General features: G+C 42.6%; 1 protein-coding gene across 5 annotated transcripts in view; it reads right to left on the bottom strand.

Moving 5' to 3' along the window:
• The window catches only part of Stau2 (staufen double-stranded RNA binding protein 2), a 311,167-nt gene that overhangs the window by 98,642 nt on the left and 185,430 nt on the right, over positions 1–27,095 (bottom strand). For all 5 annotated transcript variants that reach the window (XM_057790251.1, XM_057790250.1, XM_057790249.1 and 2 more), the window contains one exon: positions 23,995–24,302. In XM_057790251.1, coding sequence (XP_057646234.1) covers positions 23,995–24,302 — 308 coding nt within the window. The remainder of the gene's footprint in view (positions 1–23,994; positions 24,303–27,095) is intronic.

Raw genomic sequence — 27,095 nt, forward strand, 5'->3', positions numbered from 1 at the left:
AAGATGGGGTGCCACAGCTAAGGTATCGGGGAAAGCAAAGCTGCTGTGTGCTTGTGAAGTCTCCTCACTGAGGCTTCCTGTTTCTCAGCTGGGCCAAAGTGCAGCAAATGGACAGCAGCCAAGGATGCCCGGCCACGGCTGGCTTCACCTCTCAACACAGGGAAGTCTCTGTACCAGGGCTAGGGTCAGACAGGGCACACGTTCCTTGTTACTTTGTCTACACAGCAGTGAAGCTATAACAGAACACATTCGATCTGCTGAATGTCATTTTTAAGGAGCTAGACTGAACAGGTCCATAGTCAAAGCATGTAGATTTCAAGAAAACAACCACAGTTTACGAAGAACACATCACAAGCATTAAACCTTTCTAGAATACTCCAATATCTAAGGGAAGTCTATTAATTCCATTTGAGTCTTCTTGAGTTTTACAATCAGGAAATGCTCTTCACTGCCACCAGTGAAGAAGGAAAAGCTAAGTGCTGTACCCGCATTTCTAAGCCTCGTCTTTTTCAATGGCGCACAGGACTCAAGTGTACACACAGGCCAGAGTTCATCTTCAGCTGTGTTTATGGGATTCCTAATTGGTAGTGGCATTCTCCAATTCCTACATTAAACACACTGCAGACTATATGTCACTATAGCATGCTTTGATTAAAATTCTGACATTATAACTAGACTGAATTAAATTGAAGTGATTTGTAAAGCTCAGACCTAAATAAAGGTATGGGAATATGATGAAAGGAGGCGTGATGAAAAGCACATGTAAGACACCCGGGTCCCAGCGGGTGCCTCCGGGGTGGGAGCCCAAGTCTGCATTCTCACTAGGAAATTCCCACCACTGATGCACTCTCAGAAGTGTTCTGCCAGGGTCTTCTGTATGTGCTTCTGGGAGACTGGTTTGTGTGTACATGTATGTGTCGGGGGGCACATACACCTGTCATACACATACACGGAGACCAAAAGAGGACATCAGGTCCTGCTTTACCATTCTCTTACTCCCTTCAGACAAAGTTTTTCAGTGAGTCTGCTGGAACTTGCCATTTTTGGCTAGGCCTGGCTTACCAGCAAACCGATGCTCCTCCTGCTTCTTCCACTCCTGAACCCTGTGCTAAGGTTACAGGCACAGGCATCCACAGCTGGAGTTTATGCGGGTGTTTTCGTGGGTCCTCAGGTTTGTGCATGAGTGCTCATACCCCCGAGCCATCTCTCCTTCCCTGTCAGTGACTTCTTCAGTGTTCCTCTCCAATCAGTAAGAACACTAGGTGTGTGATAAATCAGAGAAAATATGAACGCAGGATGGGACGAGTTTCCTATCAATCATAAGGAAAATTGATCCCATTAACTATAACTTGCTTAGTTTGTTAAATGCTTAAAGATATTTTTGAGCCGGGTAGTGGTGGGACACACCTTTAATCTCAGCAATTGGGAGGCTGAGGCAAGCAGATCTCTGTGAGTTGGAGGCCAGCCTGGCTAGAGTAAGTTCCAGGACACAGAGAAACCCTGCCTCAAAAAACAAAACAAAGCAATAACAACAAAGGCAAAGATATTTTGAATTGTGTGGATGGAAGGAAACTAAAATATGCACCACTACTTCTTATCTGAAGTTTTATTCTGATTGTTGCATAAAGACTATGTATTTTTAATATAGAATATGGCCACATTAATGTTATAATGTGTCACAATCTTGACTGAAAAAAATCACAACAATATGAATCCCAGTCTTCAAATAGGGTTGTGAAGTGGGCATCACTCCAGAGTGGGTAGAGGAATTTCTTCCTCAGAATTCTGTAAAAGTTGAGAGGTCAAACCAAGTCAATGTAAAAGCCCTGCTTCCAAAGGACAGTGATGATTTTGCTACAGAAATACTTTTCCATAGTCTCCATTGAGGAAAAAGATCTAAGGACAGTTTTAACTCACTCTCTGTGCCTCCTGACTAGACTGTCTCAGTCAGTGTCTACGAGCTCAAGAATGCCCACATGCTGATCACTGTGCATCAGTGGGGATGACAGGGAAAAACGAACCCCCCCCCCCCAACAGTTTACGGTGACACCAAGACAGCCTGGTCTGAGTGCACTGATGAAGACTGATATCAGGGTATTAGAAGACACATACATTTTAAACCTAGGGCAGTGCACCACCCAGTGGCCCCGTGTCCAGTGGACAGTCGCTATGAATGGCATGGCAGTCTTCCACAACACAGAGTGAGGATGAACGGGTATGTGCTGCAGCTTGTTCTTTCTCCTAGAGAAACGGAAGCTAGAAAGGACAAAAACACAAGACTTTCCAGTTGGAAGGATGAGTTTCAAATGTTTCCATGACTGGCTTAGCCCAAAGACCCTTCCCTGAACTATCCACAATTCACTACAAGTCTGTAAGGACCTAGTAAACCGCAGTACGTCCTGTGAACATGTGATGTTAGTGTGCAGATGCAATTCACATGGATGATAAATGTGGAGACCCCACTCAGCAGCCAGATCCCAGGGTGCCCCAGCGCAGCTGTTAGCTGCCTGCTAGCATCCTCCCACGGTGACACTTAGCCAGCACTCAGCGCTGACAGCTAATGTTTCCAAGCTCCTAGTCTTGACTGGTCAGATGACTAAGCAGAACACAAATGAAAGAAGTTTGCAACAGCTTCCTGGAAACTTTAAAAAGGATTTCAGGAGTGTGTCTCATGCTGTTCTTTGCTTGTCAGTTTGCTATTTAGAGCGCAGATGTTAACCTTTTTGACCATGAAGAAACTTAAACATAGTAGAGTGGTAAGTCAGAAGAAACTTCATACCCCAAGAACCGTCATAGTAGCCCTACACTACAGCCTGAGACCAATAACACCAGTCCTACACTACAGCCTGAGAACAGTCACACCAGCCCTACACTACAGCCTGGGAACAGTCACATCAGCCCTACACTACAGCCAGAGAACAGTCACACCAGCCCTACACTACAGCCTGAGAACAGTCACATCAGCCCTACTACAGCCTGAGAAGAGTCACACCAGCCCTACACTACAGCCTGGGAACAGTCACATCAGCCCTACACTACAGCCTGAGAACAGTCACACCAGCCCTACACTACAGCCTGGGAACAGTCACATCAGCCCTACACTACAGCCCGAGAACAGTCACACCCTACACTACAGCCTGAGAACAGTCACATCAGCCCTACACTACAGCCTGAGAACAGTCACATCAGCCCAACCCTACAGCCTGGGAACAGTCACATCAGCCCTACACTACAGCCTGAGAACGGTCACATCAGCCCTACACTACAGCCTGAGAACAGTCACATCAGCCCTACACTACAGCCTGGGAACAGTCACATCAGCCCTACACTACAGCCTGAGAACAGTCACACCAGCCCTACACTACAGCCCAAGAACAGCCACACCCTACACTACAGCCTGAGAACAGTCACACCGGCCCTACACTACAGCCCGAGAATAGTCACACCCTACACTACAGCCTGAGAATAGTCACACCAGCCCTACACTAAAGCCTGAGAATAGTCACACCCTACACTACAGCCTGAGAACAGTCACACCAGCTCTACACTAAAGCCTGAGAACAGTCACACCAGCCCTACACTACAGCCTGAGAACAGTCACATCAGCCCTACACTACAGCCTGAGAACAGTCACACCAGCCCTACACTACAGCCCGAGAACAGTCACATCAGCCCTACACTACAGCCTGAGAACAGTCACATCAGCCCTACACTACAGCCTGAGAACGGTCACACCAGCCCTACACTACAGCCTGGGAACAGTCACATCAGCCCTACACTACAGCCTGGGAACAGTCACATCAGCCCTACACTACAGCCTGAGAACAGTCACACCAGCCCTACACTACAGCCCGAGAACAGCCACACCCTACACTACAGCCTGAGAATAGTCACACCAGCCCTACACTACAGCCTGAGAACAGTCATACCAGCCCTATACTACCGCCTGAGAACAGTCACACCAGCCCTACACTACAGCCCGAGAACAGCCACACCCTACACTACAGCCTGAGAATAGTCACACCAGTCCTACACTAAAGCCTGAGAATAGTCACACCAGCCCTACACTACAGCCTGAGAACAGCCACACCAGCCCTACACTACAGCCTGAGAACAGTCATACCAGCCCTATACTACAGCCTGAGAACAGTTACACCAGCCCTATACTACAGCCTGAGAACAGTCACACTAGCCCTACACTACAACCTGAGAACAGTCATACCAGCCCTATACTACAGCCTGAGAACAGCCACACCAGCCCTACACTACAGCCTGAGAACAGCCACACCAGCCCTACACTACAGCCTGAGAACTTTGGCTATGGCATTTTAAAAAAAACAAACAACAACACCACTGACAAAGGCAGTTAATCATGATGAGGCTTTCTCTGCTGCCCCATAATCAACACCAAACCAATTCCCTGTCACGAAGGAGCTCCCAAGAGTAGCCATCATTAGGGTTAGGTCTTGCTTACCTCCCAACCCACTTCTATGAATCAGAAGAACTGGTTCAACTACTTAAAATACAGAGGAGCTGGGATGGGAAGAAGGCTCAGAGCCTAAGACTCAAAACACACAAAAGGGCCTGCCCTGCCCTGAGGAACTTAAGAGAACTGACCAATGCCTGAGGAAATCATGGACTCCGAATATGTAGAAATCATCAGTAGACGAAACCAGGCTGGCACAGACACCTCTCTTTCCTAGTATTGTTCCAAGCCTCCAAACACCAGAAGGGTGTGAGACAGGTGGACTGTAGAGAATGTCTGAGCACCAGATCAAGCCATGCCTCGGCAGCCATATGCACTCCAAGGTACTGGAGTGAGGCCCGAGGCCAGCAAGTACTTGCCATCTTCTCAGTGTCTGGAGCTCTCGTGAGAGAGCTGTGAGCCTGCAGGCAACACGGGACTGAGCTAGACCAACTGGTATCTTCCAAGCTCTAGGCGAGCGAGATGCCACTCAGCTACTCCCCGGCAACTGGACTGAAGGGATACAGCAAACCTGGGGACTCGCCAAATCAAGCACATGAGCACAGATGGGAGATCTTACAGCACAATGGGGAAAAAACCATGACTGAAGAAATGGAAAATCATTTCCCATTCCCCCCAATGCATTGGTACCCCCCAATAAACCAGGCAAGATACCTAAAACAAAGGAAATGAAGCTACTAGTTGAGGATCACAGAATTTCAAATTGAACAAAACATAGTAATATGTTGATAAAAGGCCTAAAAAAGAGCCATGCTTTACATATCTAACTAATAATTCATAAGTATCAGATGGCTCTCTTTGGGCACATATTTTTCCTTGGATATAAAAACATTGTTAATATAAAAAAATGATATCTGTTATGATTCAAGTATTAGTGAGAAGCCTGAATTCTCAGACACTGTGGAAATAATTAGGTCATGCCCTGTAATACAAGAGAATTTAAAGCTAACTTGGCAAAATCTTTCACAAAAATGAGGAAATGGCTTTCTACCACTGGCCCCCAAACTCCCACATATGTCACAGGACCTTGATTCTAGTGAATAGTTCTGGAAGATTACAAAGGCATCTGCCAATCTGCTTGAAGGTCTGGTGTTCACGCAACGCTGTCTCGCTGATTTGATGGCCCGTGATGGAAACACCTGGTATTGTCCTCCAGCTACAAACTCACCACAATTCTCAACAACAACAACAACAAAACAACATTTCGTTTCTTTCTCTTAAATTTGTAAAGATTATTCCACTAAAACAGGAGTCATAAATTTAAATATCAATCCTTGGAAACTGCAAACCTATGTACTAACTGGTACTTCAAATGCTTTGCCTAGTTTGACTTGCAAGCCAGTTTGCCCAGGTGAGATTTTATACCTTTATATATCTAAAGATTTCCTTTTCCTAAAAACACTTCAACTCTTCAACTGTTATTTTCCTTGTCCGTCTGTCTTTTCCTTCCTTCCTTCCTTCCTTCCTTCCTTCCTTCCTTCCTTCCTTCCTTCCTTCTTTCTTTTTTTCTAGACAGGGTTTCTCTGTGTAGCTTTGGAGCCTGTCCTGGAACTAGCTCTGTAGACCAGACTGGCTTTGAACTCACAGAGATCCGCCTGCCTCTGCCTCCCAAGTGCTGGGATTAAAGGTGTGCACCACTACCGCCTAATTCACTTCAACTATTCTTATAATAAGAAAATACTTTGTCTTAGGATAATAGATATAAAATTATATGATTTTTTTCATGCCAAATATGAAGGCTGTTTATTCCCCCACCCACTCTGGCCCAAAGAGTTGAGTCAAACTGTTTCATATAGGACTGCTATGGCTTGATGCTGCAGAACCAGCAGGGAGCTGGCTAGTGGGCTGTCTACCTGTTTGACATTTAAGGGCTGCCTCCTGTTGGATGAGGGAAAAGCTTCTCTTTACATCACTAAGGAGAACAGACGGGCCATTCCTTTGTGTATTAGACGCGACCTGACTGCATGTAAGGAAGGCAGGATGTGCAGCCCACCTCAGGTTCCGACTGGAATTCACATCTCAGCAGCAGGCAGCGATGGCTCTGTGGTACCACATAGAAGCCCAGACCTGCAAAGGGTAGATGGTGGGAGGCTGACAAGACACATGCAGTGCGGGTCTCAAGATCCTTAAACCGTGCTTGATTCTTACATCTGCTAGGATCACACTCCAGCCATGTTAGATCTACGAGTAAGGTATAAAGGCTAAACCTTTATTAATTCTAATAGCATGTTCTCATTATGGAACATATTTGCTTCATAAATCTTGAACTAAATAAAGAGATGAACTCTCTATTTCTGTAGGCTTTCATCTAATGATATTTAATGATACGTAAATTATTTAGTGATATGTAAATTATCATTTAGTGATATGTAAATTATCATGAGGACCAACTTGTCACTAGCACTACATTACTTAGTTCTAGTATGCATTACACAAAAATATATGCAATTATTTAATTTAAAAGTGAATATATAAAACTCATTTGGTACTGTGGTTAGATCATAAGTTTTTAATAAATAAATATGCATTTTATTACTGTTATAGCCCATCTTACACAATAAAATAAAAGATATGGCAAGATGTACAATTTTAAGAACAAAATTAATTAGGACAATGTCTGTTACTGACTTCCCTCAAGTTTTTGTCTTCAATCTCTTTTACCACTGAGAACTTAGCACAGTATCCATTCCTTTGTTCCCAAAATGTAAGCATTTAACACGCTCGAGCACATCCCGGGTCGCTCCACACACAGTATGTTTATCGCTAGTGACAAACGAGTGAATGAACTCACATTACAAAGATGCAGACAGAAAGCACATATTAGGGTGAACTTTCAAAATTACATGTTTGTATTTGGTGTTCAAATCTGTCAGTGATGTATAAAGACATAAAAATTACGGGCAATGGCAACAATAGATGTGTTGTCAGCACTAAGTGACTAAGTCAATTATCTATCTGCCACAAAGGGAGCTTTCTTCTTTTGTAGGAGGAGCTCATGGTTTGATACACAACATAGACACACACACACACACACACGTAAAAGAAGCCACACTAAAATCTACAGGGCTTTGTACAAAACTGATTCATAAGAAAAAATGATTTTCAAGGTCAAAGGGAAATTGTCGTTCAAAGGTTCCTGAGCTTTGGAGTTTAGCTCGTGTAAGCTCTTCATCAGCAGAGACAGTTCAGAAGTCTATTGTATTGGGTAGGACTGCAAGATCATGGGTTTCAGAGACAAGACCTTAGAAATCTTTATCTATCACACTTTATCTAAATCAGTGCACACAGATAACGTATCTTTCCACTGAATATTCATATTATATTTTTTTATTAGATAACAATAGAGGAACGTGGCATCCATATACCCAAAGAGTCTGGAACATTCTGGTGGAAGCTCCATCCCCAGACCCCTCCCCCATCTCCAAATCCTGCCACATTTCAGAAAGCACGCCAAAGGACTACCCCCTCCCCCAGAGATGCTCAAGACCACTCCCATAGGGCACTTACACTGCCCCCCAGAAAACAGACGTGGTTTTCCAGACTCTCTTTCCCATATCCTCTCTGCGGGGCTGGAAAAAATCATCGGGAGCGTTTTACCCATTAAACCTGGGGCTTTTCTAATTCGAGCTGATATGGTCTGATTTGGATTGCTGTATCGGCAGAGAGGCTAATGAGATGTAGAAAATTTTCACTTTCTACCAGGGAACTGGTATTTTAGAAACATACATAGAAAGACACTTGCATTTTAAATTTAATTATATTTTTGAAATGTTCTAGAAAGAACATTTATGAATTTCTGCTTCCATACCAGATGAACAGGTTTTCCTTTCCTTTTTCCCTGCTATAGACAAGCAAATTCTCCAGGTGGTGTATGTGAAACAGGAGGACGCAGGACTTTGGTGAGAGGGAGGCAGAACAAGGAGGGACCTCAGGACTCAAGAACCAGTGCAGTGGTGAGCTTCTGGATTTTCTTTTTGTATTAAACACTCTGGCCTGGGTGTGAGCTATACTGCACCCTGGAAGTAGCAATATAGGGAAGAAGAAAGGGAGGGACGTAGGGAAGGAAGAAAATAAGCCCCTCAAAGCAAACTCTCTCCCCAAAGGGCCAGAAAAAGAATAACACAGAAAACCTTAGATAGCAAGTGTCCTACTCTAGGCTGTCACTGCCGGTGGGCGGGTGGGGAGGGGCAAACTTACCCCTCTCGTAACAGCAGAAGCCATTTGGGAGCTCGTAACTTCAAGCCTGCGAGACTCAAGGAGAGTCAACTTCTCAAGCATGGTGAAAGGGAAAGGTAGGTGGGCGGTCAATAATTTTAGCCCGTGACTGGCAATGCCAGGGGCACTTCAGGAGAAGCGTCACAGAGGGTCAAGACTTGACCACCACCCAGCTGTGCCCAAACCCTTTCTCCCATCAGGGTGTCACCCACGTGGAAAACAGTAACAAAGTGGAACCCAGCAGAAGAAAAGTGGAATCATGAGGAACATGTCTTTGTGGGTGCTATGAGGCACAAGCCCCTTCCCCCTCTCCCAACAAGCTTCCCTGTTCCCTGTTGTGAACAAACCTCTTGCGCAGGCTCAGCCAGGATCCATTATTCAATGACAAGCCCAGCCCACCCTCAGCTGGGCAGTATCATAGAGACACTTGGAAACAGAAGTTTCAGAGTACAGTACTTAAAATGCTGAGATTACAATAGAACATCACTCACACCAAGAAACAATGTGAGGGAGAGAAGACAAACATTAATGCCAGCACCAAGATGATGCAGACTTATCTGACAAATATTTCTAAATATTTCAGTAATTAACTGCACACACTTATAACAAGTAGAAGAAAAACAACAGTCTCTCCAAAGAAATACAAGATAACTCAGTAGATAGGCTTACCAGCAAAATAAAGACTGAATCAATAAAATTTAGAACAAAACCCCACAAAACCTCAATCTGAAAAAAAACAGAAAGAAGACTGAAAAAAAAATGACCAATGCTTTAAGGATCATAAAAATAATGTAATAATACACGTATCATCAGTGTTTCAAAAGGGGAAGCGATAATGGGTGGTACTGAAAGAGAATCCTAAAAATCAACTGCTGAAATTTTAACATATTTTGGTAGAAGCCATGAGCAAGCAAGAAGAGCAAGTCCCCACAGTGTAAACTCAAGGGAATCCACAAATGAAAACCACACTTCTGAGAAGAGGCGAGCTCCTGAATTAGTGAGAAGCAACTCTAGACACGAGTAGAGCCACTTCTGAACAGAAACCATGCGAGCACAGGTACCCTTGAGGGATGAGGGAGAGCCCCAAACCTTCTCAACGAAAGGGAACAAAGCCTTGGGTGGTCCCTTGAAGCAAGGGCTAAGCTTGAAAGAAGCCTGGCAAAGCAGCAATCTCGGGACTCCACTAAAAGAACCAACACCAAAGAGGTGACTGCTGGACACAGAAGGCTTTGCTCCTCCTGGTTGAGCCTATGAAGCACCAGTAAAACACGTCTGATGTTGGCAATGTGTGCAGAGGGGACCTGCAGACAATCCTCATGGAGACGAGCAGTACGTCAATTCTGTGCAAGGCTTGTAAAAACGCACAGGCTCAGCAAGCACAGAGGTGCGTGTCTGCAGTCCCAGCATCTGGGAAGGGGAGGCAGGGAATCAAGGAGTTCAAGGTTATCCTTGGCTACATAGCAAAAGGCCAGCCTAGGCTACATGAGAACCTGTCTCAAAAAAGAGAACAAAACTCCCCACATAGTTTCAAACTATTTTTCAAAATAATAAAACAGTCCTCTTTCTGCGGGTTCTCTGTGTCCAGTTTATGCAACAGTCCAGGCAAGAGCAGTTTCTTGCCCAAATGGCTAACCAACTCCATAAGGAGCCTCTTCGATGCCCATCTTCCTCTTGAAGTAGATTGGTGCTGCCAGGAGCAGACTGCTGAACTTGCCTAAAGGTGAGATGGTATTTCGGGGTTCCTGATTCATGAAAGAGTCTGCGAGACATTCTGCAGGACACAGCAGAAAGTGACTGAACTGTCTTTGAAATTTCCTGCTTCATTGAAATGTCTGCTGGATACTGTGGGCCTGCAGGCCAAAGATGGATGCCCAACAGTACAGAGGAACTTTGGGTGACTGTCCAGGCAGCGAGATGTCTCTGTCATTTCTTGAGTTTTGGAAGTTGCTTATTTCTTGTTTGCTTAGGTAATATTATATCCTTCTGGAGTCTTTGATGGAGTTGAAGAATGGTTAGTTATGGTTATAGTTTTCCTTAGTTATGATAAAAGATAAAATAGATATAAATATCGTGACTGTAATTCTTGCTTGATAACTGTTTTGTTATATGTAATCTTACTATGTTAAAGTGAATGCCTTTCTTTTTTGTTTAAACAGAAAAAAAGGAAATGATGGAAACTGTTTGGCCTGATAGGTCAGAACATAGGTAGGTGGGGAAGACAGAACAGAATGCTGGGAAGAAGGGAAGTGAGGCAGACGCTATAGCTCTCCTCTCCAAGATGGACGCAGGTTAAGATCCTTCCCGGTAAACCAAAATGGGTTAATCAAGACGTGAGAATTAGCCAGCAAGAGGCTAGAGCTAATGGACCAAGCAGTGTTTAAAAGAAAAAAAAAAATAAAACAATTATAAAAGAAAATCATTCAAGAACATTTTTACCTCCCCCACTCACCCATTACCACTTGAGGCAGGCAAGGGTTCATACCTCACAAGAAAGCAGCCTCTGCTTCCTTTCTGGGAAGCACAGTAGAACTGACCCTGTTGTCAGGGACAAAGGGTGAGCCAGCCCTGAGGGTGTGAGAGTAACAGAGCCATAGCCCCTTAGTCTACCATGCGGTGTGAAGGGTGAGGGAAAGATGCCCTTCCCCCCTCTGCCCCTTGCTACTGGGGGCAGGTGAAAGAGCTGGCCCAGAGGTCATGAGAGTGAGAGAACCAGGCCTTCCTCATACAGCTACAGCTACAACATACAGGAAAGCCTGCCCTGTATCCCGCCTGGGCAATCCTCTAGAGCTGACCCTGTTGTGGGGAGGGGTACTCAGCTGAGCCAGCCCCAGGTCCTGAGAGCAGGAGAGCTCACTCAGCCACCACTCCTATGCCCCCTACAGCAATCAGGAGAGAGGGCCTTGCACCTTGCCTGGGTAAAACATCAGAGCTGGCCCTGGTGATTTGAGTGAGGGGGACCTGGATCTGAGGGCCAGTGAGCAGAACTGGCCCTGCTCCTTGCTGTAGACTGCATGTGTGAGCTAGCTGAGGCAGTACTGGAGAGCTCGCACAGATGAGGGAAAGCTGGCAGGCTGATCAACCAAGCTATCACCCAGGCCCAGAACCAGAGCTATGAGTTGGCCCACCCCAACATCCACTGAATCTATGAACTGTTGGACCATGTAAAAGGAAGGAACCTTTTACAAACCAGGATCTCCATGACACAGGACAATGGCTATCCAAAAGAAGCCTCAATGAGAGCCCGTTATTTGTGGTGTAGCAGAAATCAGAGGCTTCAAGACCAATACTGGAGGCAACGAACACAGGCAAATAAAGACGAACAAACTGAGGGGTGAACTGTGTGTCTCAACAGCCGTACAGTTTCCACAAGATTCTTCCTCCTCCTCTTCTGCTGTTTGCTTCTGTTTGGTTTCTTTGTTTGGTTTTTCTTTTAAACTTTGTTTTGTTTTGGGAAGGGAGGTTGCAAGGGCAGAGGATGGATCCAAGGGGACTGGGAGGTGAGTGGGATCAGAATGCATGGTGTGAAATCCACCAAGAGGCAATAAAAGTAAAGAAAAAGAACAGTTTTACAAAATAAGTGATCCCTATTTCTCAAAAAGTATCAAGATTATGAAATATGCAAGGATAATTACTTGGTTAGAGGAGCAGGGTTGTTCCTAACTGCAGTATGGGGTCACACAATGGCCTCAGGCCTGAAAAGGGTGCCAGCCTGAAAACTATATGGCGGTTATATGACAGCACCAGATCCAGGATACTTCTCTACTGCAGGAAAAATATTCCTCACCATTTCCACCTGGTCCCTCCACCATTTACTAATTACAAAAAGTTTACACTCACGCTATCCCACAGCAGGATTTACCCAGTGCCAACTCCAGATTTTCTTTTGTGGCATTTCATACAGAAAGATGATATAGACCCAGGAGAGACTACTGTCTAGGAAGACAATGTCTGTTCTGAGAAGAAATACAAAGTCTGGCGTGTGAATCCAGCCAGAACAGACAACTATTCAGAATAATGTAAGCAGTCTCTAAAATACACCATTCCTAACCGAAGGATGTAGCACAGAATTAGTTCTGGAAGATACGGAAGAAGTAACTCAGACTCCAAAGACTAGAAATTAAGTCATACTGACCACAGTCAGGGATGTAAAAGGAAATACTCCCGTCAAGAGTGACGAGATAGAAAGTCTCTCCAGAGAAGCAGAAACTATGAAAAAGATGCATGTGGAAATTCCAAAAGAGCACACTATCCAAAGTTCAAAACCAAACAAAACCCCAGAGGATAAATAGTAAACTTTTTTATTGCCAAAAATGATTATCACCTAGTCCAGAATGGGGAAAAAAAGTCTCAGGAACCTCAGAGCAACAGCTGAGATGTGGCATGTAAGTAAAATTCCAGAAGAGAGTAAAGAAAAGATGGGACAGAAAAAGTATTGGAAGAAAACACAGATAGAATTCCCGAAATGTGCTAAAAGAAATAAATATTCACACTTCAGAAGACAAGAGGTACCCACGCAGCTATATGAACAGAAGCTCCCAAAGATAAGCAGGAACTTGGCTCTTGTGCTTCTGGATGAAATGAAGATCTCTGCCAAGTGCGACTAAGCTAATTATTTCAAAGTGAGATCATCTTGAGTTTGGGGTCAACCTTAAAAGAACAAAGAAGATGGCATGGATACAGAGACATGGAGAAGGCAGATGGTGTGGATACAGAGACATGAGCAGGCAGATGACGCAGATACAGAGACATGGAGCAGGCAGATGGCACAGATACAGAGACATGGAGCAGGCAGATGGCACAGATACAGAGACATGGAGCAGGCATAGATACAGAGACATGGAGCTGGCAGATGGCACAGATATAGCGACATGGAGCTGGCAGATGGCACAGATATAGAGACATGGAGCAGGCAGATGGTGTGGATACAGTCATGGAGAAGGCTGTGAGAAGGACTCATAAATGGTGAATTTACGCAGGGAGGAGCTTGGACCTGCAGCCACCAGAGCCAGAGGAGGTCTAGAGTAGAATATGCTGAGAACTTCTAGAAATAGCCATCACCGCCACCAAGAGCTGATGTCAGGTCTCCAAATCTTGGGAGAATACTTTTCTTTTGTTTAAAGCACTGTTAATAGTTTAGATATTGAGCGTCTTTGTATACATAGATTTTTCCACATTTTGCTTTATTCCTGTTGGTAAATGCCAAAATTACAAGTTAGTAACTAAAAGGTTGATTCAATGGAATTAAAAATAGTACTGTTAGAATTCTAACTTTTGGTAGTGGAAGGACGAATTCATTAAGTCTCCTGCAGGTATCAATGTAAGACCCAGATTTAAAAAATATATGAAGCCTGGAATATGATCAAATTCAGGAATAATCAAGTTAGAGTTTCATTCTGAAAGGCCCAAACTCTCACATAGGAAAAAGTATAATTTTATGCCTACACTTTGTGGTGTTGGTGGCCAAGACCAGTCTATTTCCCATAGTCTACAGATGTAAAATTGAAGTGTTGGCAGCTGGAAGAGGCTGAAGGGATTCAGGGCTGGCAGAAGAGCTAGATATTTAAGGGAGAAATTCTAGACGCAACAGAGCTGTACAAATGACGCAGACTCTACTTGGAATACAAACTACCCAAATTCGCACTGCCGGCTGGGAGAGTGTGATGGAAAAGCACACAGAAGATAATGAACGCTGGCTGACGGGGTGGTCTCCAGGTCAAATGACAGAAACCTATGTCAAGGTTTACTGTCTTCAACTATCAGTGGGCCTGGGGCTAGCCGACTGACTTGAAATTTAGGGCATAAATCCTGAACACCATGAGAGGCAAAAAAGAGTAGACTTTCAAATTTTCTGGGCATAAATCGTCCCAACTACTGGCTTACAACTGTACCACACAGCATAGAAGGACCACAGGGGAAAGCCACAGATCCTGAATGAAAAGAACTGGGGGTCATCCAGGCATTAGCATGGGGAAGATAGTTTATAGCTTAGTCCAAGAGGCGTAACAGGCTAGTAGACCAAAAGGCAAAGACTCATCTACAAAAGATGATCCAGAGTTCATTTCTCAAATGTAAAGACATTCAGGAACAGGCAAGAGCGGGGAGGAGACACTACTAACACGCTTCCTCGGAGAACACCCTGAGGCTCCAGACCAACCTCTATGCTAGCTGCGGAGGAACCCACACAGATATAGCTTTAAAAATAAAAAAGTTTTTGAGACTTTAGGTAACCAAGGGTTTTTTAGATAAGACCAAATGGGCAAAATCCATTGCTGGGAGAGGAGGTGTACTGAAAGATTTTATTTCAACAAGGCATAAAACCCTTTCAAAAAAATCACATTATAAAAAGATGGGTCAGAGGCAGGCAAATCTCTGAGCTCTAGGTCGGCCTGGTCTATGGAGCAAGCTCCAGGACAGTCAGGGCTACACAGAGAAACCCTGTCTCAAAACAAAACAAAACAAAACAACAGCGACAAAACAAAACAGCACAACAACAACAACAACAAAAAAAAAACAGAAAAAAAGAAAAGAAAATTTCAGTTCAACACAATTTGAAACAGTGACTGCAGGCACTTCATACATGACCAGTGAACCACTGGGGGTGTGGCCACTGAGCCGTTCCCTGTGCTCCAGTGGATGATTCCAATCCACACATCTCTCAGCACACTAAGGGGACTTAGTGTGTATATGTGTATGTGTAATATAATTTAGGGTTATACTTAAAAAGAAAAAAAAGAGGACATGAGGTTGGTAAGAGGATGTGCGTGAGGACCCAGGGGCAGTGGGTATGATCACACTTCACTGTATATACTGTGAAACTCTTGGAGAATATACTTTTTAAAAAAGACTTGGTTAAGTGACAGTGGCCTACAGCTAGGATGTCAGAGGCACACCACCACACCCAATAGAATAAGTAGGGTTAGAAAGACTGAACGTAGGAGCAGCAGCCCTCACACTGGTATGGGACACAACACTGAATAAAAAGTACGTGTACACTGACCATATGAGGCAGCAATTCCACTCGAGGTTGTTTTCCCAAGAAACTGGATAAACTTTTGCATATAAATGTGCAGAAATCTCATTATTCATAATAGTGCCAAACTTGTAACAACCCAAATGTCCATCAACACATAAACTGAGAGACAGTTTTTGGTATATAGCCATCCAATGGGTTATGTAAACTGAGAGACAGTTTTTGGTAGACAGCCATCCAATGGGCTAGTGTTAGCAACAAACAGGAACAAAGCGTCAACTCACAAGACAAGGATGAATCTCAAGAACAAAAGCTTGAATCCATCCATACGAAAGCAGACACCCTCAGTGCCACAAAGGATCCCACAGCTGTCCAGAGCTGGAGAGGCAATGAGGCACAAGTACACACTTCACAGTCGTGAGAGCAGCAGTTACATGGTCGGAGACGTTTTAGAAGGGAGGCAGACTCTACAACTAAAATAAATTTTACTCTCTGTAAACTATTTCTCGACAGTGTTGATGAAAACATTAAAAAGTACAGCTAAGGTGATCCCAACAGTTCCGAATGAAGCATCTCGGCCGTAATGCTGACCCTACAGACATGCCTAAGCGATTTCCTTCCTTTCTGCACGCTCCAGACTCCTGTTCTCTGACTGCTATGTTTGTGTCACATGCTCAGTGTCACATGCTCTGCTGGTTGGTCTGGTCTGGCCTGGTGGTAGGGGCTCAAAATGTACTGGTTACAGCAATGACCAAATGGATCTCTTGCATGTTAGAGCAATCTGTCAGGACTTGGCCACTCTCCACAGCTAACTCTATTTGCGTCCACAGACCCAGTCCCATCTATATAGCGATGACTCAGATCTGTGTGTTCCATCTGCCACCACCCATCGAGGTGGACAACTCCACTTAACATCCCACAGGCAGCAAAAGTTTCATAGTTATAAAAATTAGACTCCCACTTCTATCTTATCCACAGTGAAGGAAAAACCTTGCCTGCCGCACTTCACACTCATAATACCATCAAATGGTCACACTTAAATGCTAACAACACATGTAACTCTTGCTTTGAAGTCGACACAAGATTTCTGAGTGGTCTCAGTTACATCTGAGACGACTGTATTATAACCTCATTCTGTTATGCTTGCTGGCTCTATTATAATTCAAACTTTGCTATTTTTCTTACATTTGTATAAAAAGACCTCAATGGGTCTTTTTGCATGTTTGCCTTCGCTTACGATGTATATAGAATGATCTTTCTGCACATCAATCACATTTGTGCTCAGTCTGCCTACAGTGAACTCCCAATGAAACATACATGGCATTTCAGGTTCCCCACTAGCCACGCCCACCAACATCCACAAAGTCCACTTATGTCTTCAGTACTTTGCCTCTTCTGCCTGAAGCTGCTTCTCTGTGACAGTGGATCTTGGCTTTCTGTATTGGTCTGACTTACCCATCAGTCCCCACCTTAACCATCACTTCTGTACTCAGTGCTTTATTTGCTCGGTGTCTAAACTAGGGCTTGTTTCCTGTCCTTTGCTCCACCAATTTCCAGCGTACAGTGAGATAAAATTTTATAGTCTGATTAAGCTTGTATCGATCTGGTTATTCACATACAAACTAAAGGAAGGGACAAGTTTGTCAATATTATCTACTACCTCTTTACCCATAGTGAAAGTTCAAACTGGGAGCTTAGTAACATTTTCCAGGACTCTTTGTTTTCCAAAATATTCCAATCATTAAACTTGGTTAAAGGTTTTGCTTATATTTAAATAGGATAGTAGCATACACAGTTATGTTTTTCTGATAGTTAAGTATTTTTGTTATATTATTTATTTAACATTTGTGTATGGGGTGGGTGCATGTGACATCATGACAAGGCATGTGGAGGCGGAGGACAAGCTGCAGGATTTGGCTGTCTCCTTCCACCCTGTGAGTCCTGAGGATTGATCTCAGGCTGTCAGTCTCGGTGGCAACCCAATGGGCCATCTCATCATTCCTAAATCTTTTGTTGATGTGGCCATGGCCATACCAAAGTGGTAGAATTTCTAGAACTTAAAATACACCAAGATTTAAAACATAAGCACAATTAGGATAGTAACTTATTATATCGCTAATATTATCTTTAATCTCTATATCCTTAAATATTTATATGTAATTTTTGTTTTGTTTTGCTTGAGACAGGGTCTCTCTGTGTAGCCTTGGCTGTTCTGGAACTCACTCTGTAGACCAGAATGGCCTCAAACTCGCAGAGATCCTCCTGCCTCTGCCTTCTGAGTACTGGGATCAAAGGTGGGCACCACCACTTATTTTAGAACAAAACCCAAAAACCCAGATTTCCTTTCAGCTCAAAACAGTCAAAATTTTTAGATGGCTCAGACCAGTGGTGCAAAGTTAAGGCCAGAAATAAAGCGATTCATTATTGGCTTCTGGTTAAAACAAACTAGTATTCATAGACCACAGGCTAGCACCACACACTAGCCCTACTACAGGGGCCAGTCTTTAAACACCATACAACTATTATGTCTTGCAATTAAAAAAAAATAGTGAGCAGCAAAAGATTTGCAAGCACAAATGTGTAAGGCACTTTTGATATAATGTACATAATGCCTATATCAATGTATACTACAAGCCAGTCCATAAATATCAGTTTCCTTCCCTTGTTTATCCTTGTGTCTCTTAAATAGGGACATACCCCCATGCGTTTGGTGTTTTTTTTTTTTTTTTTGAGTTTGAACAATCACTTGTATTCATTATTTCAGAGTGTTTCCTTTCTTTTGTGGAGGCTGGTAAGATGGTAAAGCTACCTGTAGTCAAGCTTGATGACCTGAATTCAATCCCTGGAATTCCCATTCTGGAAGGAGAGAATGGAGACTCTTCTGACCTCCACATGCACACACAATCATATACACATAAACCCCACCCTCAACAACCAACCAATCAATCAACCAACCAGTCAACCAACCATCCAACTAACCAGTCAATCAACCAACTAATAATCAACCAACCAACCAACCAGTCAGCCAACCAACCAGCCAGCTAACTAACCAACCAGTCAATCGATGCAATAAAATTAAAGAGTTTTCCAGTGTAAGGAGAAAATAACCCATATGGAAATTTATGTATCTTTATAGACAGCACTGAATGTTGGAAAAAAGAACAACGCTGGAATCATTCAACATGACATGGCTGTCAACCCTACAATGGGTGCTATAATCAATCATATGTCATGGGTTAAAAAAAAAATCCACAGCATCACCAATCATTCTACCAAAAAGAAATACAATCCACATTAAAATAAAAAACAAATTTTCCTTCAGATATTTTATCTTCAAATAGTTCCAAATAGAAAAATCTTCATGTTGAGTTGAAATATCTTCTGACAAACAAAACAGGTCACAGACTGTTTGACTTAGGAACGACACAAGAGTACAGACTCTTTTTTCCTGCACTGGTCACTTGTTTCAGGTGGATACCGAAGAAGAAGTTCCTGTAATGGAGTGACTCTACCTTACTTGCAGACTAGATTTCTTTTGAAATTACTATGTCCATGCTGCTGCAGAAAGACTCAAGATGAGCGTCTTTGCCTTTAGAGTTCTAGAACACTGGTTTATGTTTTTTATGTGGGAAAATGTAGCATACCACCCTTTACTCTCAAAGTTTATACAAATGGTACTGTTTAATGTATATATTACAAATATTTAGAACAGGGTCAGTTTTGAACAGTATAGTGGAAAACTATGGACTCTTTAATCAAGACCTTGTTTCTTACCTGTCTACCTGTTCTCATCAAAGTATGTTTTCTTATATATACCAGGATTTCTTTCTTCAAACATGGAATTTTTCTTTACAGTCTTTTACCTTTCAGTAAAGTGAGGTGATTTGGGATTGTGCAATGGACATGTTCTATAACCCCTTTTTATAATAGTTATATGATGTGTAGTTTGCAAACTTCAGGGGGTCTAGCCAGTGTAAAGTGTAACAATATCTAACACAATTAGTCAAATTGCATGAACTTGAGTTGCCTAAAGAATATCCTTGAGTTTCAAGATCACTGCAGGAAGACCAAATACAAACCTAATTTTTCAAGTCTTTGAAAATTAGCTGAGGTTAAACCCAAGAGGTGCTTTCAAGAATAACTGGAAACCACAGCAGCACTTGCTAAGCCCAGACCGAAACCACACGTGTGTCTTTCTTGCTGCTCTATACTGTGATAGAGCTTAGATGAGACTCTGAGCCCAGACGTAACACAGTAAAGGTCATGTTGCAAGGAGAATGTGAAATGGGGGATGTAAAATGGCGGGTACAATGCTATGTGAAGTGTAGAGGAATGGCTTCTTTCTCCATATTCTAGTTGCAAAATTATACTTTATTGTCCATTTAGAAACACGTACCCCATTTTAAAAAAACAAACACCTCCACCACCACCAACAAAAGTACCCCACTGTAAACAGCCACTCAATATATAAACATCCAGTGTGGAGACGATAAGGGAAGAGCCTAGCCTCTTCCACTGGTCCGTGTTCCCACCACAGTGCGATCTCATTAATGTCACACCAAACACAAGTAAACACTGAAAAGCCTGGACCACCACAGTGAACTCAAAGAAGCTAACTTCTCAAGAGAAGGCAGATGAAATGTATTAGTGTAAGTTTTATCTGAAGAGGAAGTTCCCTGTTTGAGTCCATATTCTCCTTTTGCTAGGGATGACATCATTATCTAAAACTCACATTTTGGAAAATAAACTAAAATAGTTTAACTGAAATACCAATTAAGTGTTTTCTTATATCACTTATGTGAGGAATAAAAGAATATATTTTATTTTAAAGGAATCACAAATTATATCATTCAGTGACTATTGATCCAATTTCAGAGAACAAACTGCAATTAAATGCATCTAAGAAAAAAAATCTACAAAAATTATTCATTTTCATTTCAAATTAAATTTTCTTAATGTCTCCTTTAAACAAGCAACTGATCATTCTATTATTTACTAGTAATGTAAATCCAGAAAGGAAGGTCAAAGGGTTCCAGTCATCTCTGTCATGGTTTCCTTACAATACTGAGTCACTCTGAAGCAGTGTGGCGCTGGAACTAAAGACTGGCAAGGTTTACAAGAAACCCTGCAACACTAGGACTTAATTATACTGTTGACTTTTTTCTCAAATGTGCGGAGTTATAGATACAGACTAGTTATGTTAGACAACATCTGGGGTTCACAAACCAGTGACATATTTTTCTAAAAATGATATATCAGAACGAATGCTCAGAGTTTTGAAAAGATAATTAAAATATACTCAATAAAACTTCAAAGAAAAATGCTCATTTATGAAAGGGTTCAAAAGACATATTTCTAAGATACTAAAAATATTTTGGTGGTAGGAGCTAGAAAGATGGCTCAGCAGTTGAGAGCAGATTGCTCTTGTAAAGGATCTGAGTCCAGTTCCCAGCACCCACCTGTGACCCAGCTCCAGAGGATCTAACCCCTCTGGCGCACACACCCGGAATAAAAAGTAAACTCTTAGGTGGGGTGAGCAGGAATGTGTGTGTCAGTCTCACTCTGCTCTGGGGCATCAGTTTGTTGTGAGTGTGTACTGTGTAATGATTCTGTTATTTTAGTGGGTCAGACAGAAGTGTGTGCACGTGACATCTGCATTTGCCTTGGCAAACCAGCCTTCCATCATCTACAAATTTCAATTAAAGACTGGGAAGTGAAAATAAAATTAAATTAAAGCAACTTTTTTAAGACTCAAGTATTTTTACCTGGCAACACAATATAACTAACACATACAGTAGCTTCATTAGTCTTCAGTCAATTTGCAATGGACAAAGGAAGGCCCAAGAAGAATCTGCACAACATTCTGTAAGAATGACAACTGTTCAGTGTGAAATGAAATGAAATGTTACTGACCTAGAAACAAACAAAATCATTTATTGTTTTTCAAATTCCAGAAATAAAGGTAACAGAAGGACATACAGTCTCTAATAAGCTGGTCTTAAAATTTCTAGCTACAGTCTAATTAGATCACGTATGAAACAAAAATTCTGTATGATTTCCTACCTGAGAAAATTACCCAGAAAAGAAATATGCTTTAATACTCTTAACCACAAAGAACCTTCTACAGTGGCATGATGGGAATACATGTGACAGCCTGGAGTCCACTCCCAGAGCGGCTGCTGGCTGTAAGGCTGCAGACTGTGACCACCGGCAGCACACTTTCCATCAGCACCAGCCCATCCCAGCAAAGAAGCACAGTGATAGTCAGACATCTGCTTAGAGTCGTCAATATGTAAAAATCATGGTACACAGATCTGGAAATGTTTAACCTGCCCATAAATAAGAGCATATTACCTCAGCACAAGCTTTTAAGAGCGGCCTAAACATCCAGCCCAGCCACGGGGGTAGCAGACTACATGTTGGTTAATGTGAAGATAGGATAAAATTATAGCCATTATCATTGCCAAGAACTGATTCAGAAAGAACTTAAAAAACTTCAGTTCTTCTGGCAGCAAAATTAAATCTGTTGTTATTTAACCAAGGAAAGCTCATCCCAGAGCTGAACGCAACTTGTGCTGTGTGTACAGAAGTGGAGCGCCACTCACAGACACCTCTAAAGGACTACATTTATAAATGAGTTTCTTTGCAGCACGGTTTATTTTAAATTATCTTATGTAGATTATTGGTAGAACTAATATCATTCTATTACTTTAACTATATGAATCAAAGTCTTTTGTTTAAACAGCAATTTATTGTAATTCTTAAGGTAAACAACAAATTCTAAAATTATAACTCAAAATTCAGCATTTAAATTTCAGATGACAGAGTCAATAATTGGTAACATCTTCTTCAACCTCATATTAATAATCTGATTTAAAAACACTAGCAACTACCTGGCGATAGAGTTTAAGGAATCAGAAGGAATCTGTGAAGTAAGAAAACCAAACCAAACATGCGAAATACTCCCAACACATGATCTTCTTTCTCACTGCATAACAACCCCATGAGACGTTTATAGCACATGATCGTTCTGCACAATACAGATCTTCTAGAACATTTCTACAAGAAAGTACAGGTTTTGGTCTTGAGGGGAAGATTAGATGGAGGTGTAAAGCAGTGAAAGGTAGAGAGTCGTAGCTTCTCACACGGAGGCGAGCTGCAGCTCCATCCAGCAGGCTGGCAGCTGGATTTCAGTGCACAGCTTTCAAGGCAACTACCATCCAGCACACGAGCTTCCCTTCCACAGTAACAATTCTTTTAAAAGCTCTCATAAAGGAGTGTTGGTTTTATAGGGCATTTTTCTCACAAAAGGGAACAAAGAATAAACAGAGGAGAAGCTTCATTCCCAAATCAGCACATGATCCAGTACAGCTGATAGTCATTATTATACCTCAAACAACTAGAAAGCATTCCACGATGGTCAGTCCCACGTTTAATGAATCCTAAGGTAACATGCTTCAAGGATGCTGAACCTTAAAAATGTACCTGCATTATCACTCACTGTAGGATGGCAAATTTAAAACTGCCTTTAATTCAAATCATCAGCAGAAAGCTCAACCATAATTGTAAAAAGAGGGGAAATGTGTAAAACACCAATACCCCATGTCTCAAGGCAGAACTTTGTGGGAAACAAAGTAAGAAGACAGACGCAGCAAACAATGCCGTCTAGCTGTCTGAGGTATAACACCGAGTGTCTGCTGTCCTGGGTCCTGTGCCGAGGCAGGAGGTGCAGAAGCACCACAGCTGTATGTGGTGAGCTCAGCCAGCACACAGCTCAACTGTGTGCATGGATTTGGAACGAAGCTTCTTCTCTTATTTATTCTTTGTCCCTTTTTGGGGAATATACCCTACAAAACCAACACTCCTTTATATTTATGAGAGCTTTTAAAAGAACTGATAACCGTGGGAAGGGAAGCTCATGTGTGGTGGCTGGTAGTTGCCTTGAAAGTTATGTGCTGAAATCTAACTGCCATTCGACTGGATGGAACTGCAGCTTTTTAACTGGAAGACAGGATAGACGAGGAAGGCTGGGATGGAGGGATAAAGGGAGAGGAAAAAAGGAGAGGGAGACAGTGAATGAGAGTATAAATGTGAATATGAATATGGAAGAGAGTCAGGCAGCAAGAGAATTACTGGACAGAAGTGAGAGAAAGCAAGGCATGTGCTGTGGCTTTCTTCTGTTTTCTGTTTCCTAATAATTTACAATGCAGGTGGCATGGAAGCCACATTAGCAGGCAAAAATGAGCCTACTGATGGACAGAGATGAAGGATTGGGGCTAATGGGTTGTTTTACTTTCTCTTGTTTTTTTCTTTTCGATCATACCTGAAAGCCTTGAATCCTTGCTAAATATTCCAGTTGTTTTGAAGGCTGTACTGGAGAACAAGGGGGAGTAGGAGAACTTCCTTTTAAACCTATGGCTTCAGCTGTAGGAGATGTTCCACTCATAAGGAGTTCCCTGGCAACTGTGGCTGAACTAGCCGATGAGGGAGACATGCTGAAGAAAGAACTTGAAGGTTGGTTCATATCTTTGGGTGACAGGTAGCCTAGAGTCGTGCCAGAGGTCACTCTGTGGCGGCTGGCTTCCATCTCTTGATAAACGTCAGGAGAAAGATGAAGGATTCCTTTTGGAGCTATGAATAAAATAAAGGCACGGTATTAATACACTTAAACTAATGAAAACAGAAACACTTCATAGCATTATTAAGTCAATGGCTTCCTCTGCTACAGTGAAAAAGGAACGAGAAACTGCCCATTAATGGGAGGACCGGGAATGAGCACCGTCCTCACCGAAGCTCAAGGTCTTGTACCTTATGTACAAGAGGAAACACCCCCAAATACTGAGGCAAAGAAGACAAAATGAAGACAGTTTCAGTTCAAATATCATTTTCAGAGACAAACCTCAACATGGTCCCAGTGACACCATGGAACATGGATTCCAAAATGACCTCCAGCAGCAGGATGGACCATGACGCCAACATGACCTCAGGCGGCAGCACAGCAGACTCCCCAGAGCTGCTGAAAGGTCCCGCAGGTATCGCTGCTGCCATCTTGAATCATAAATTCTTTTTTACTTTTATTTTAAATTATACTTATGTATTTGTAAGGAGACCAGAGAGGGTGTTGGATCCCTAGAACTGCAGTACAGGTAGTTGTGAGCCACCTGATGTGGGTACCGGGAACCTAACTCAGGTCTTCTGTAAGAGTATTAAATACTTTAAACCACTGAGTCATCTCTCCAGACATGAAAGCTTTCCAATGGTTAGTTCTGGGTTAGATTAGGAAAAGTGGCTATTACAACCTTTACCGTTCTCTCTTCTCAATGGCCCTGGGTGGCTGAGTATGCCACATCCATTAGCATTCTCAGACAGGCTAAACAGAAATCAACCATCTGAATGGACTCAGAAGAGCTGAGGTAATGGCACATGATCATCTTTTTCCCTCTTGGGAAGAATCCTGGGGCTGGTAGGAGGGTTGCCTCAGTTCTAAGAACAATGCCACAGGCAGGACACAGCACACAGGTCTTTACTTCTGTCCTGCCACTTTTGGTATGAGTAGTGTCACATGCTGTTTTCATGCTTGCCTGGGGTTCAGGAGCCTCTTTGCTAGTTCCAGATTTTTCATCAACGGAATATGCCCGTGTGTGTACTCTTGCAAGTTGGTATGCTTGTGGAGATAAAAAGGGTCCAGGGCTTCACAGTCTAGATCATTCTCTTGCTTTGATTATGCACTGGTTTACCATCACTGACACTACAGTGTCTGAACATTTTCAGATGACACAGGAAGTCCTTCTGACTCCTACCATATTCTTTATGAAGAGCCTATACTCCAGACGCACATTCCTGATTGTCCAGGCTGAGGACTATACACACGTACACACATTTTCTTCCACTCCCTCACTGCTCCTAAATTCAATTCTAAGGTGTGCGGCTCTGGGCATTGTGCCAATGATATTGTCTGGCTTGAAGTCACTGACAGCTGGTTTAGGGCAAGAAAATGAAAATAGATCTCAGGTACAGGAGTGAGGAGAGAACTAGGGCAGATGCACAGCACGGATATGGTAATGGCCTGGAGAGTTTGTGCTGCAAGAACCCTCTGACAGTGTCTGACAGTTCTCACCACCAGATCCAGAGAGAGTGAAAGCTGCAAGGGCAAAGGCAGGGTTCCTGTATCCCGATTCTGACAGCACAACAAAGCTCTGTGCTTTCACACAACTAAACCAGCATAAAATATCTACTCAGTTTTATAGGGCTCTTTATACCTTTGGGTTTGTTTTCAAGTTCTGTATTAATAAGTGTTAGTATTTTTCAATTTAAAAAAATTGATTTAAAAAATGTGAAGAAAAAAGGAACTGGAGAAAATACAGCAAAATCTCCACAGCCAGCAGAAGACAAACACAAGACAAAACAAAGATGATTTTAGTCCTTTTCATCTACATACATTTTACTTGTTGTAACTTCCAGAGAAATCAAATCCAAGACTATTACATTAATTCTGTTCTGTCCTAGTATTGAAAGCATGGCATTTTGGTGATACGAACTGCTGTTCTTAAAGCAGTTCCAGGATTAGGGTAGGAAAGAGCGTAGTGGTAGAGCTCTTCCCAGTACTGCATAAAAAAAGGATCCACACTGCTGCGCTGCAGGTTGAATCTGTTTCTAATTTTGGCATCTATAAACATAATGATGAGTGTTCTTGCAGTTAAATCCTTGTTCACATGCACATTTGTCTCCTTTAAGTGGAAGTGGAATTCTAACTCAAAGGCTACGCACTTCAGATTCTTTTTTATTTTACGTTACTGAAGTGCCCTCCCAATAAAAATTATACTCATTTCACATTCCCACAGAAATATCTGAAAGTGCCTTATTTCCTACTCTGGATTCGATATTATACTTGGAGAACATTGCCCTTATTAACAGTGGCAGAGGACAGGTCAGTGGTTGCCTGGGAGTGGAGCTGGCAAGAGCGGCAGACTACAGAAGGCATGAGGAAATGTTGGCAGGTAGAAACCGTCACCTCACAGGATTATAAACGTGTCAAAGGGATCAAAGTGTGCCTTCACATGCAGTTTATCACACTTCAATTGACATTATGAAAATATTTTCAGTTTCATTCTGAGATCCCTGGAGGCAGGATCGCCATTTTAAACTGAGGTAAAGACTAGGAAGGAATTCTTGGCAGCAGTAGATTTTTCTCATTCAAAATAAAGCAGCTAAGAGCAGGACTGAACCAGATGGTTTCAGCTCAGAATTCTACAAGATTTTCAAAGAAGAACTAGTATCAATACTCCCCAAGTTGTTCCACATAATAGAAACAGAAGGAACATTGCCAAATTCTTTTTATGAGGCTACAGATTACCGATACCCAAACCACATAAAGACATTACTAAGAAAGAGAACAACAGACCTATCTTACTCATAAACTGGTGT

The sequence above is a fragment of the Chionomys nivalis genome, chromosome 16 (assembly GCF_950005125.1).
Source record: "Chionomys nivalis chromosome 16, mChiNiv1.1, whole genome shotgun sequence".
Classification (NCBI taxonomy): Eukaryota; Metazoa; Chordata; class Mammalia; order Rodentia; family Cricetidae; genus Chionomys; species Chionomys nivalis.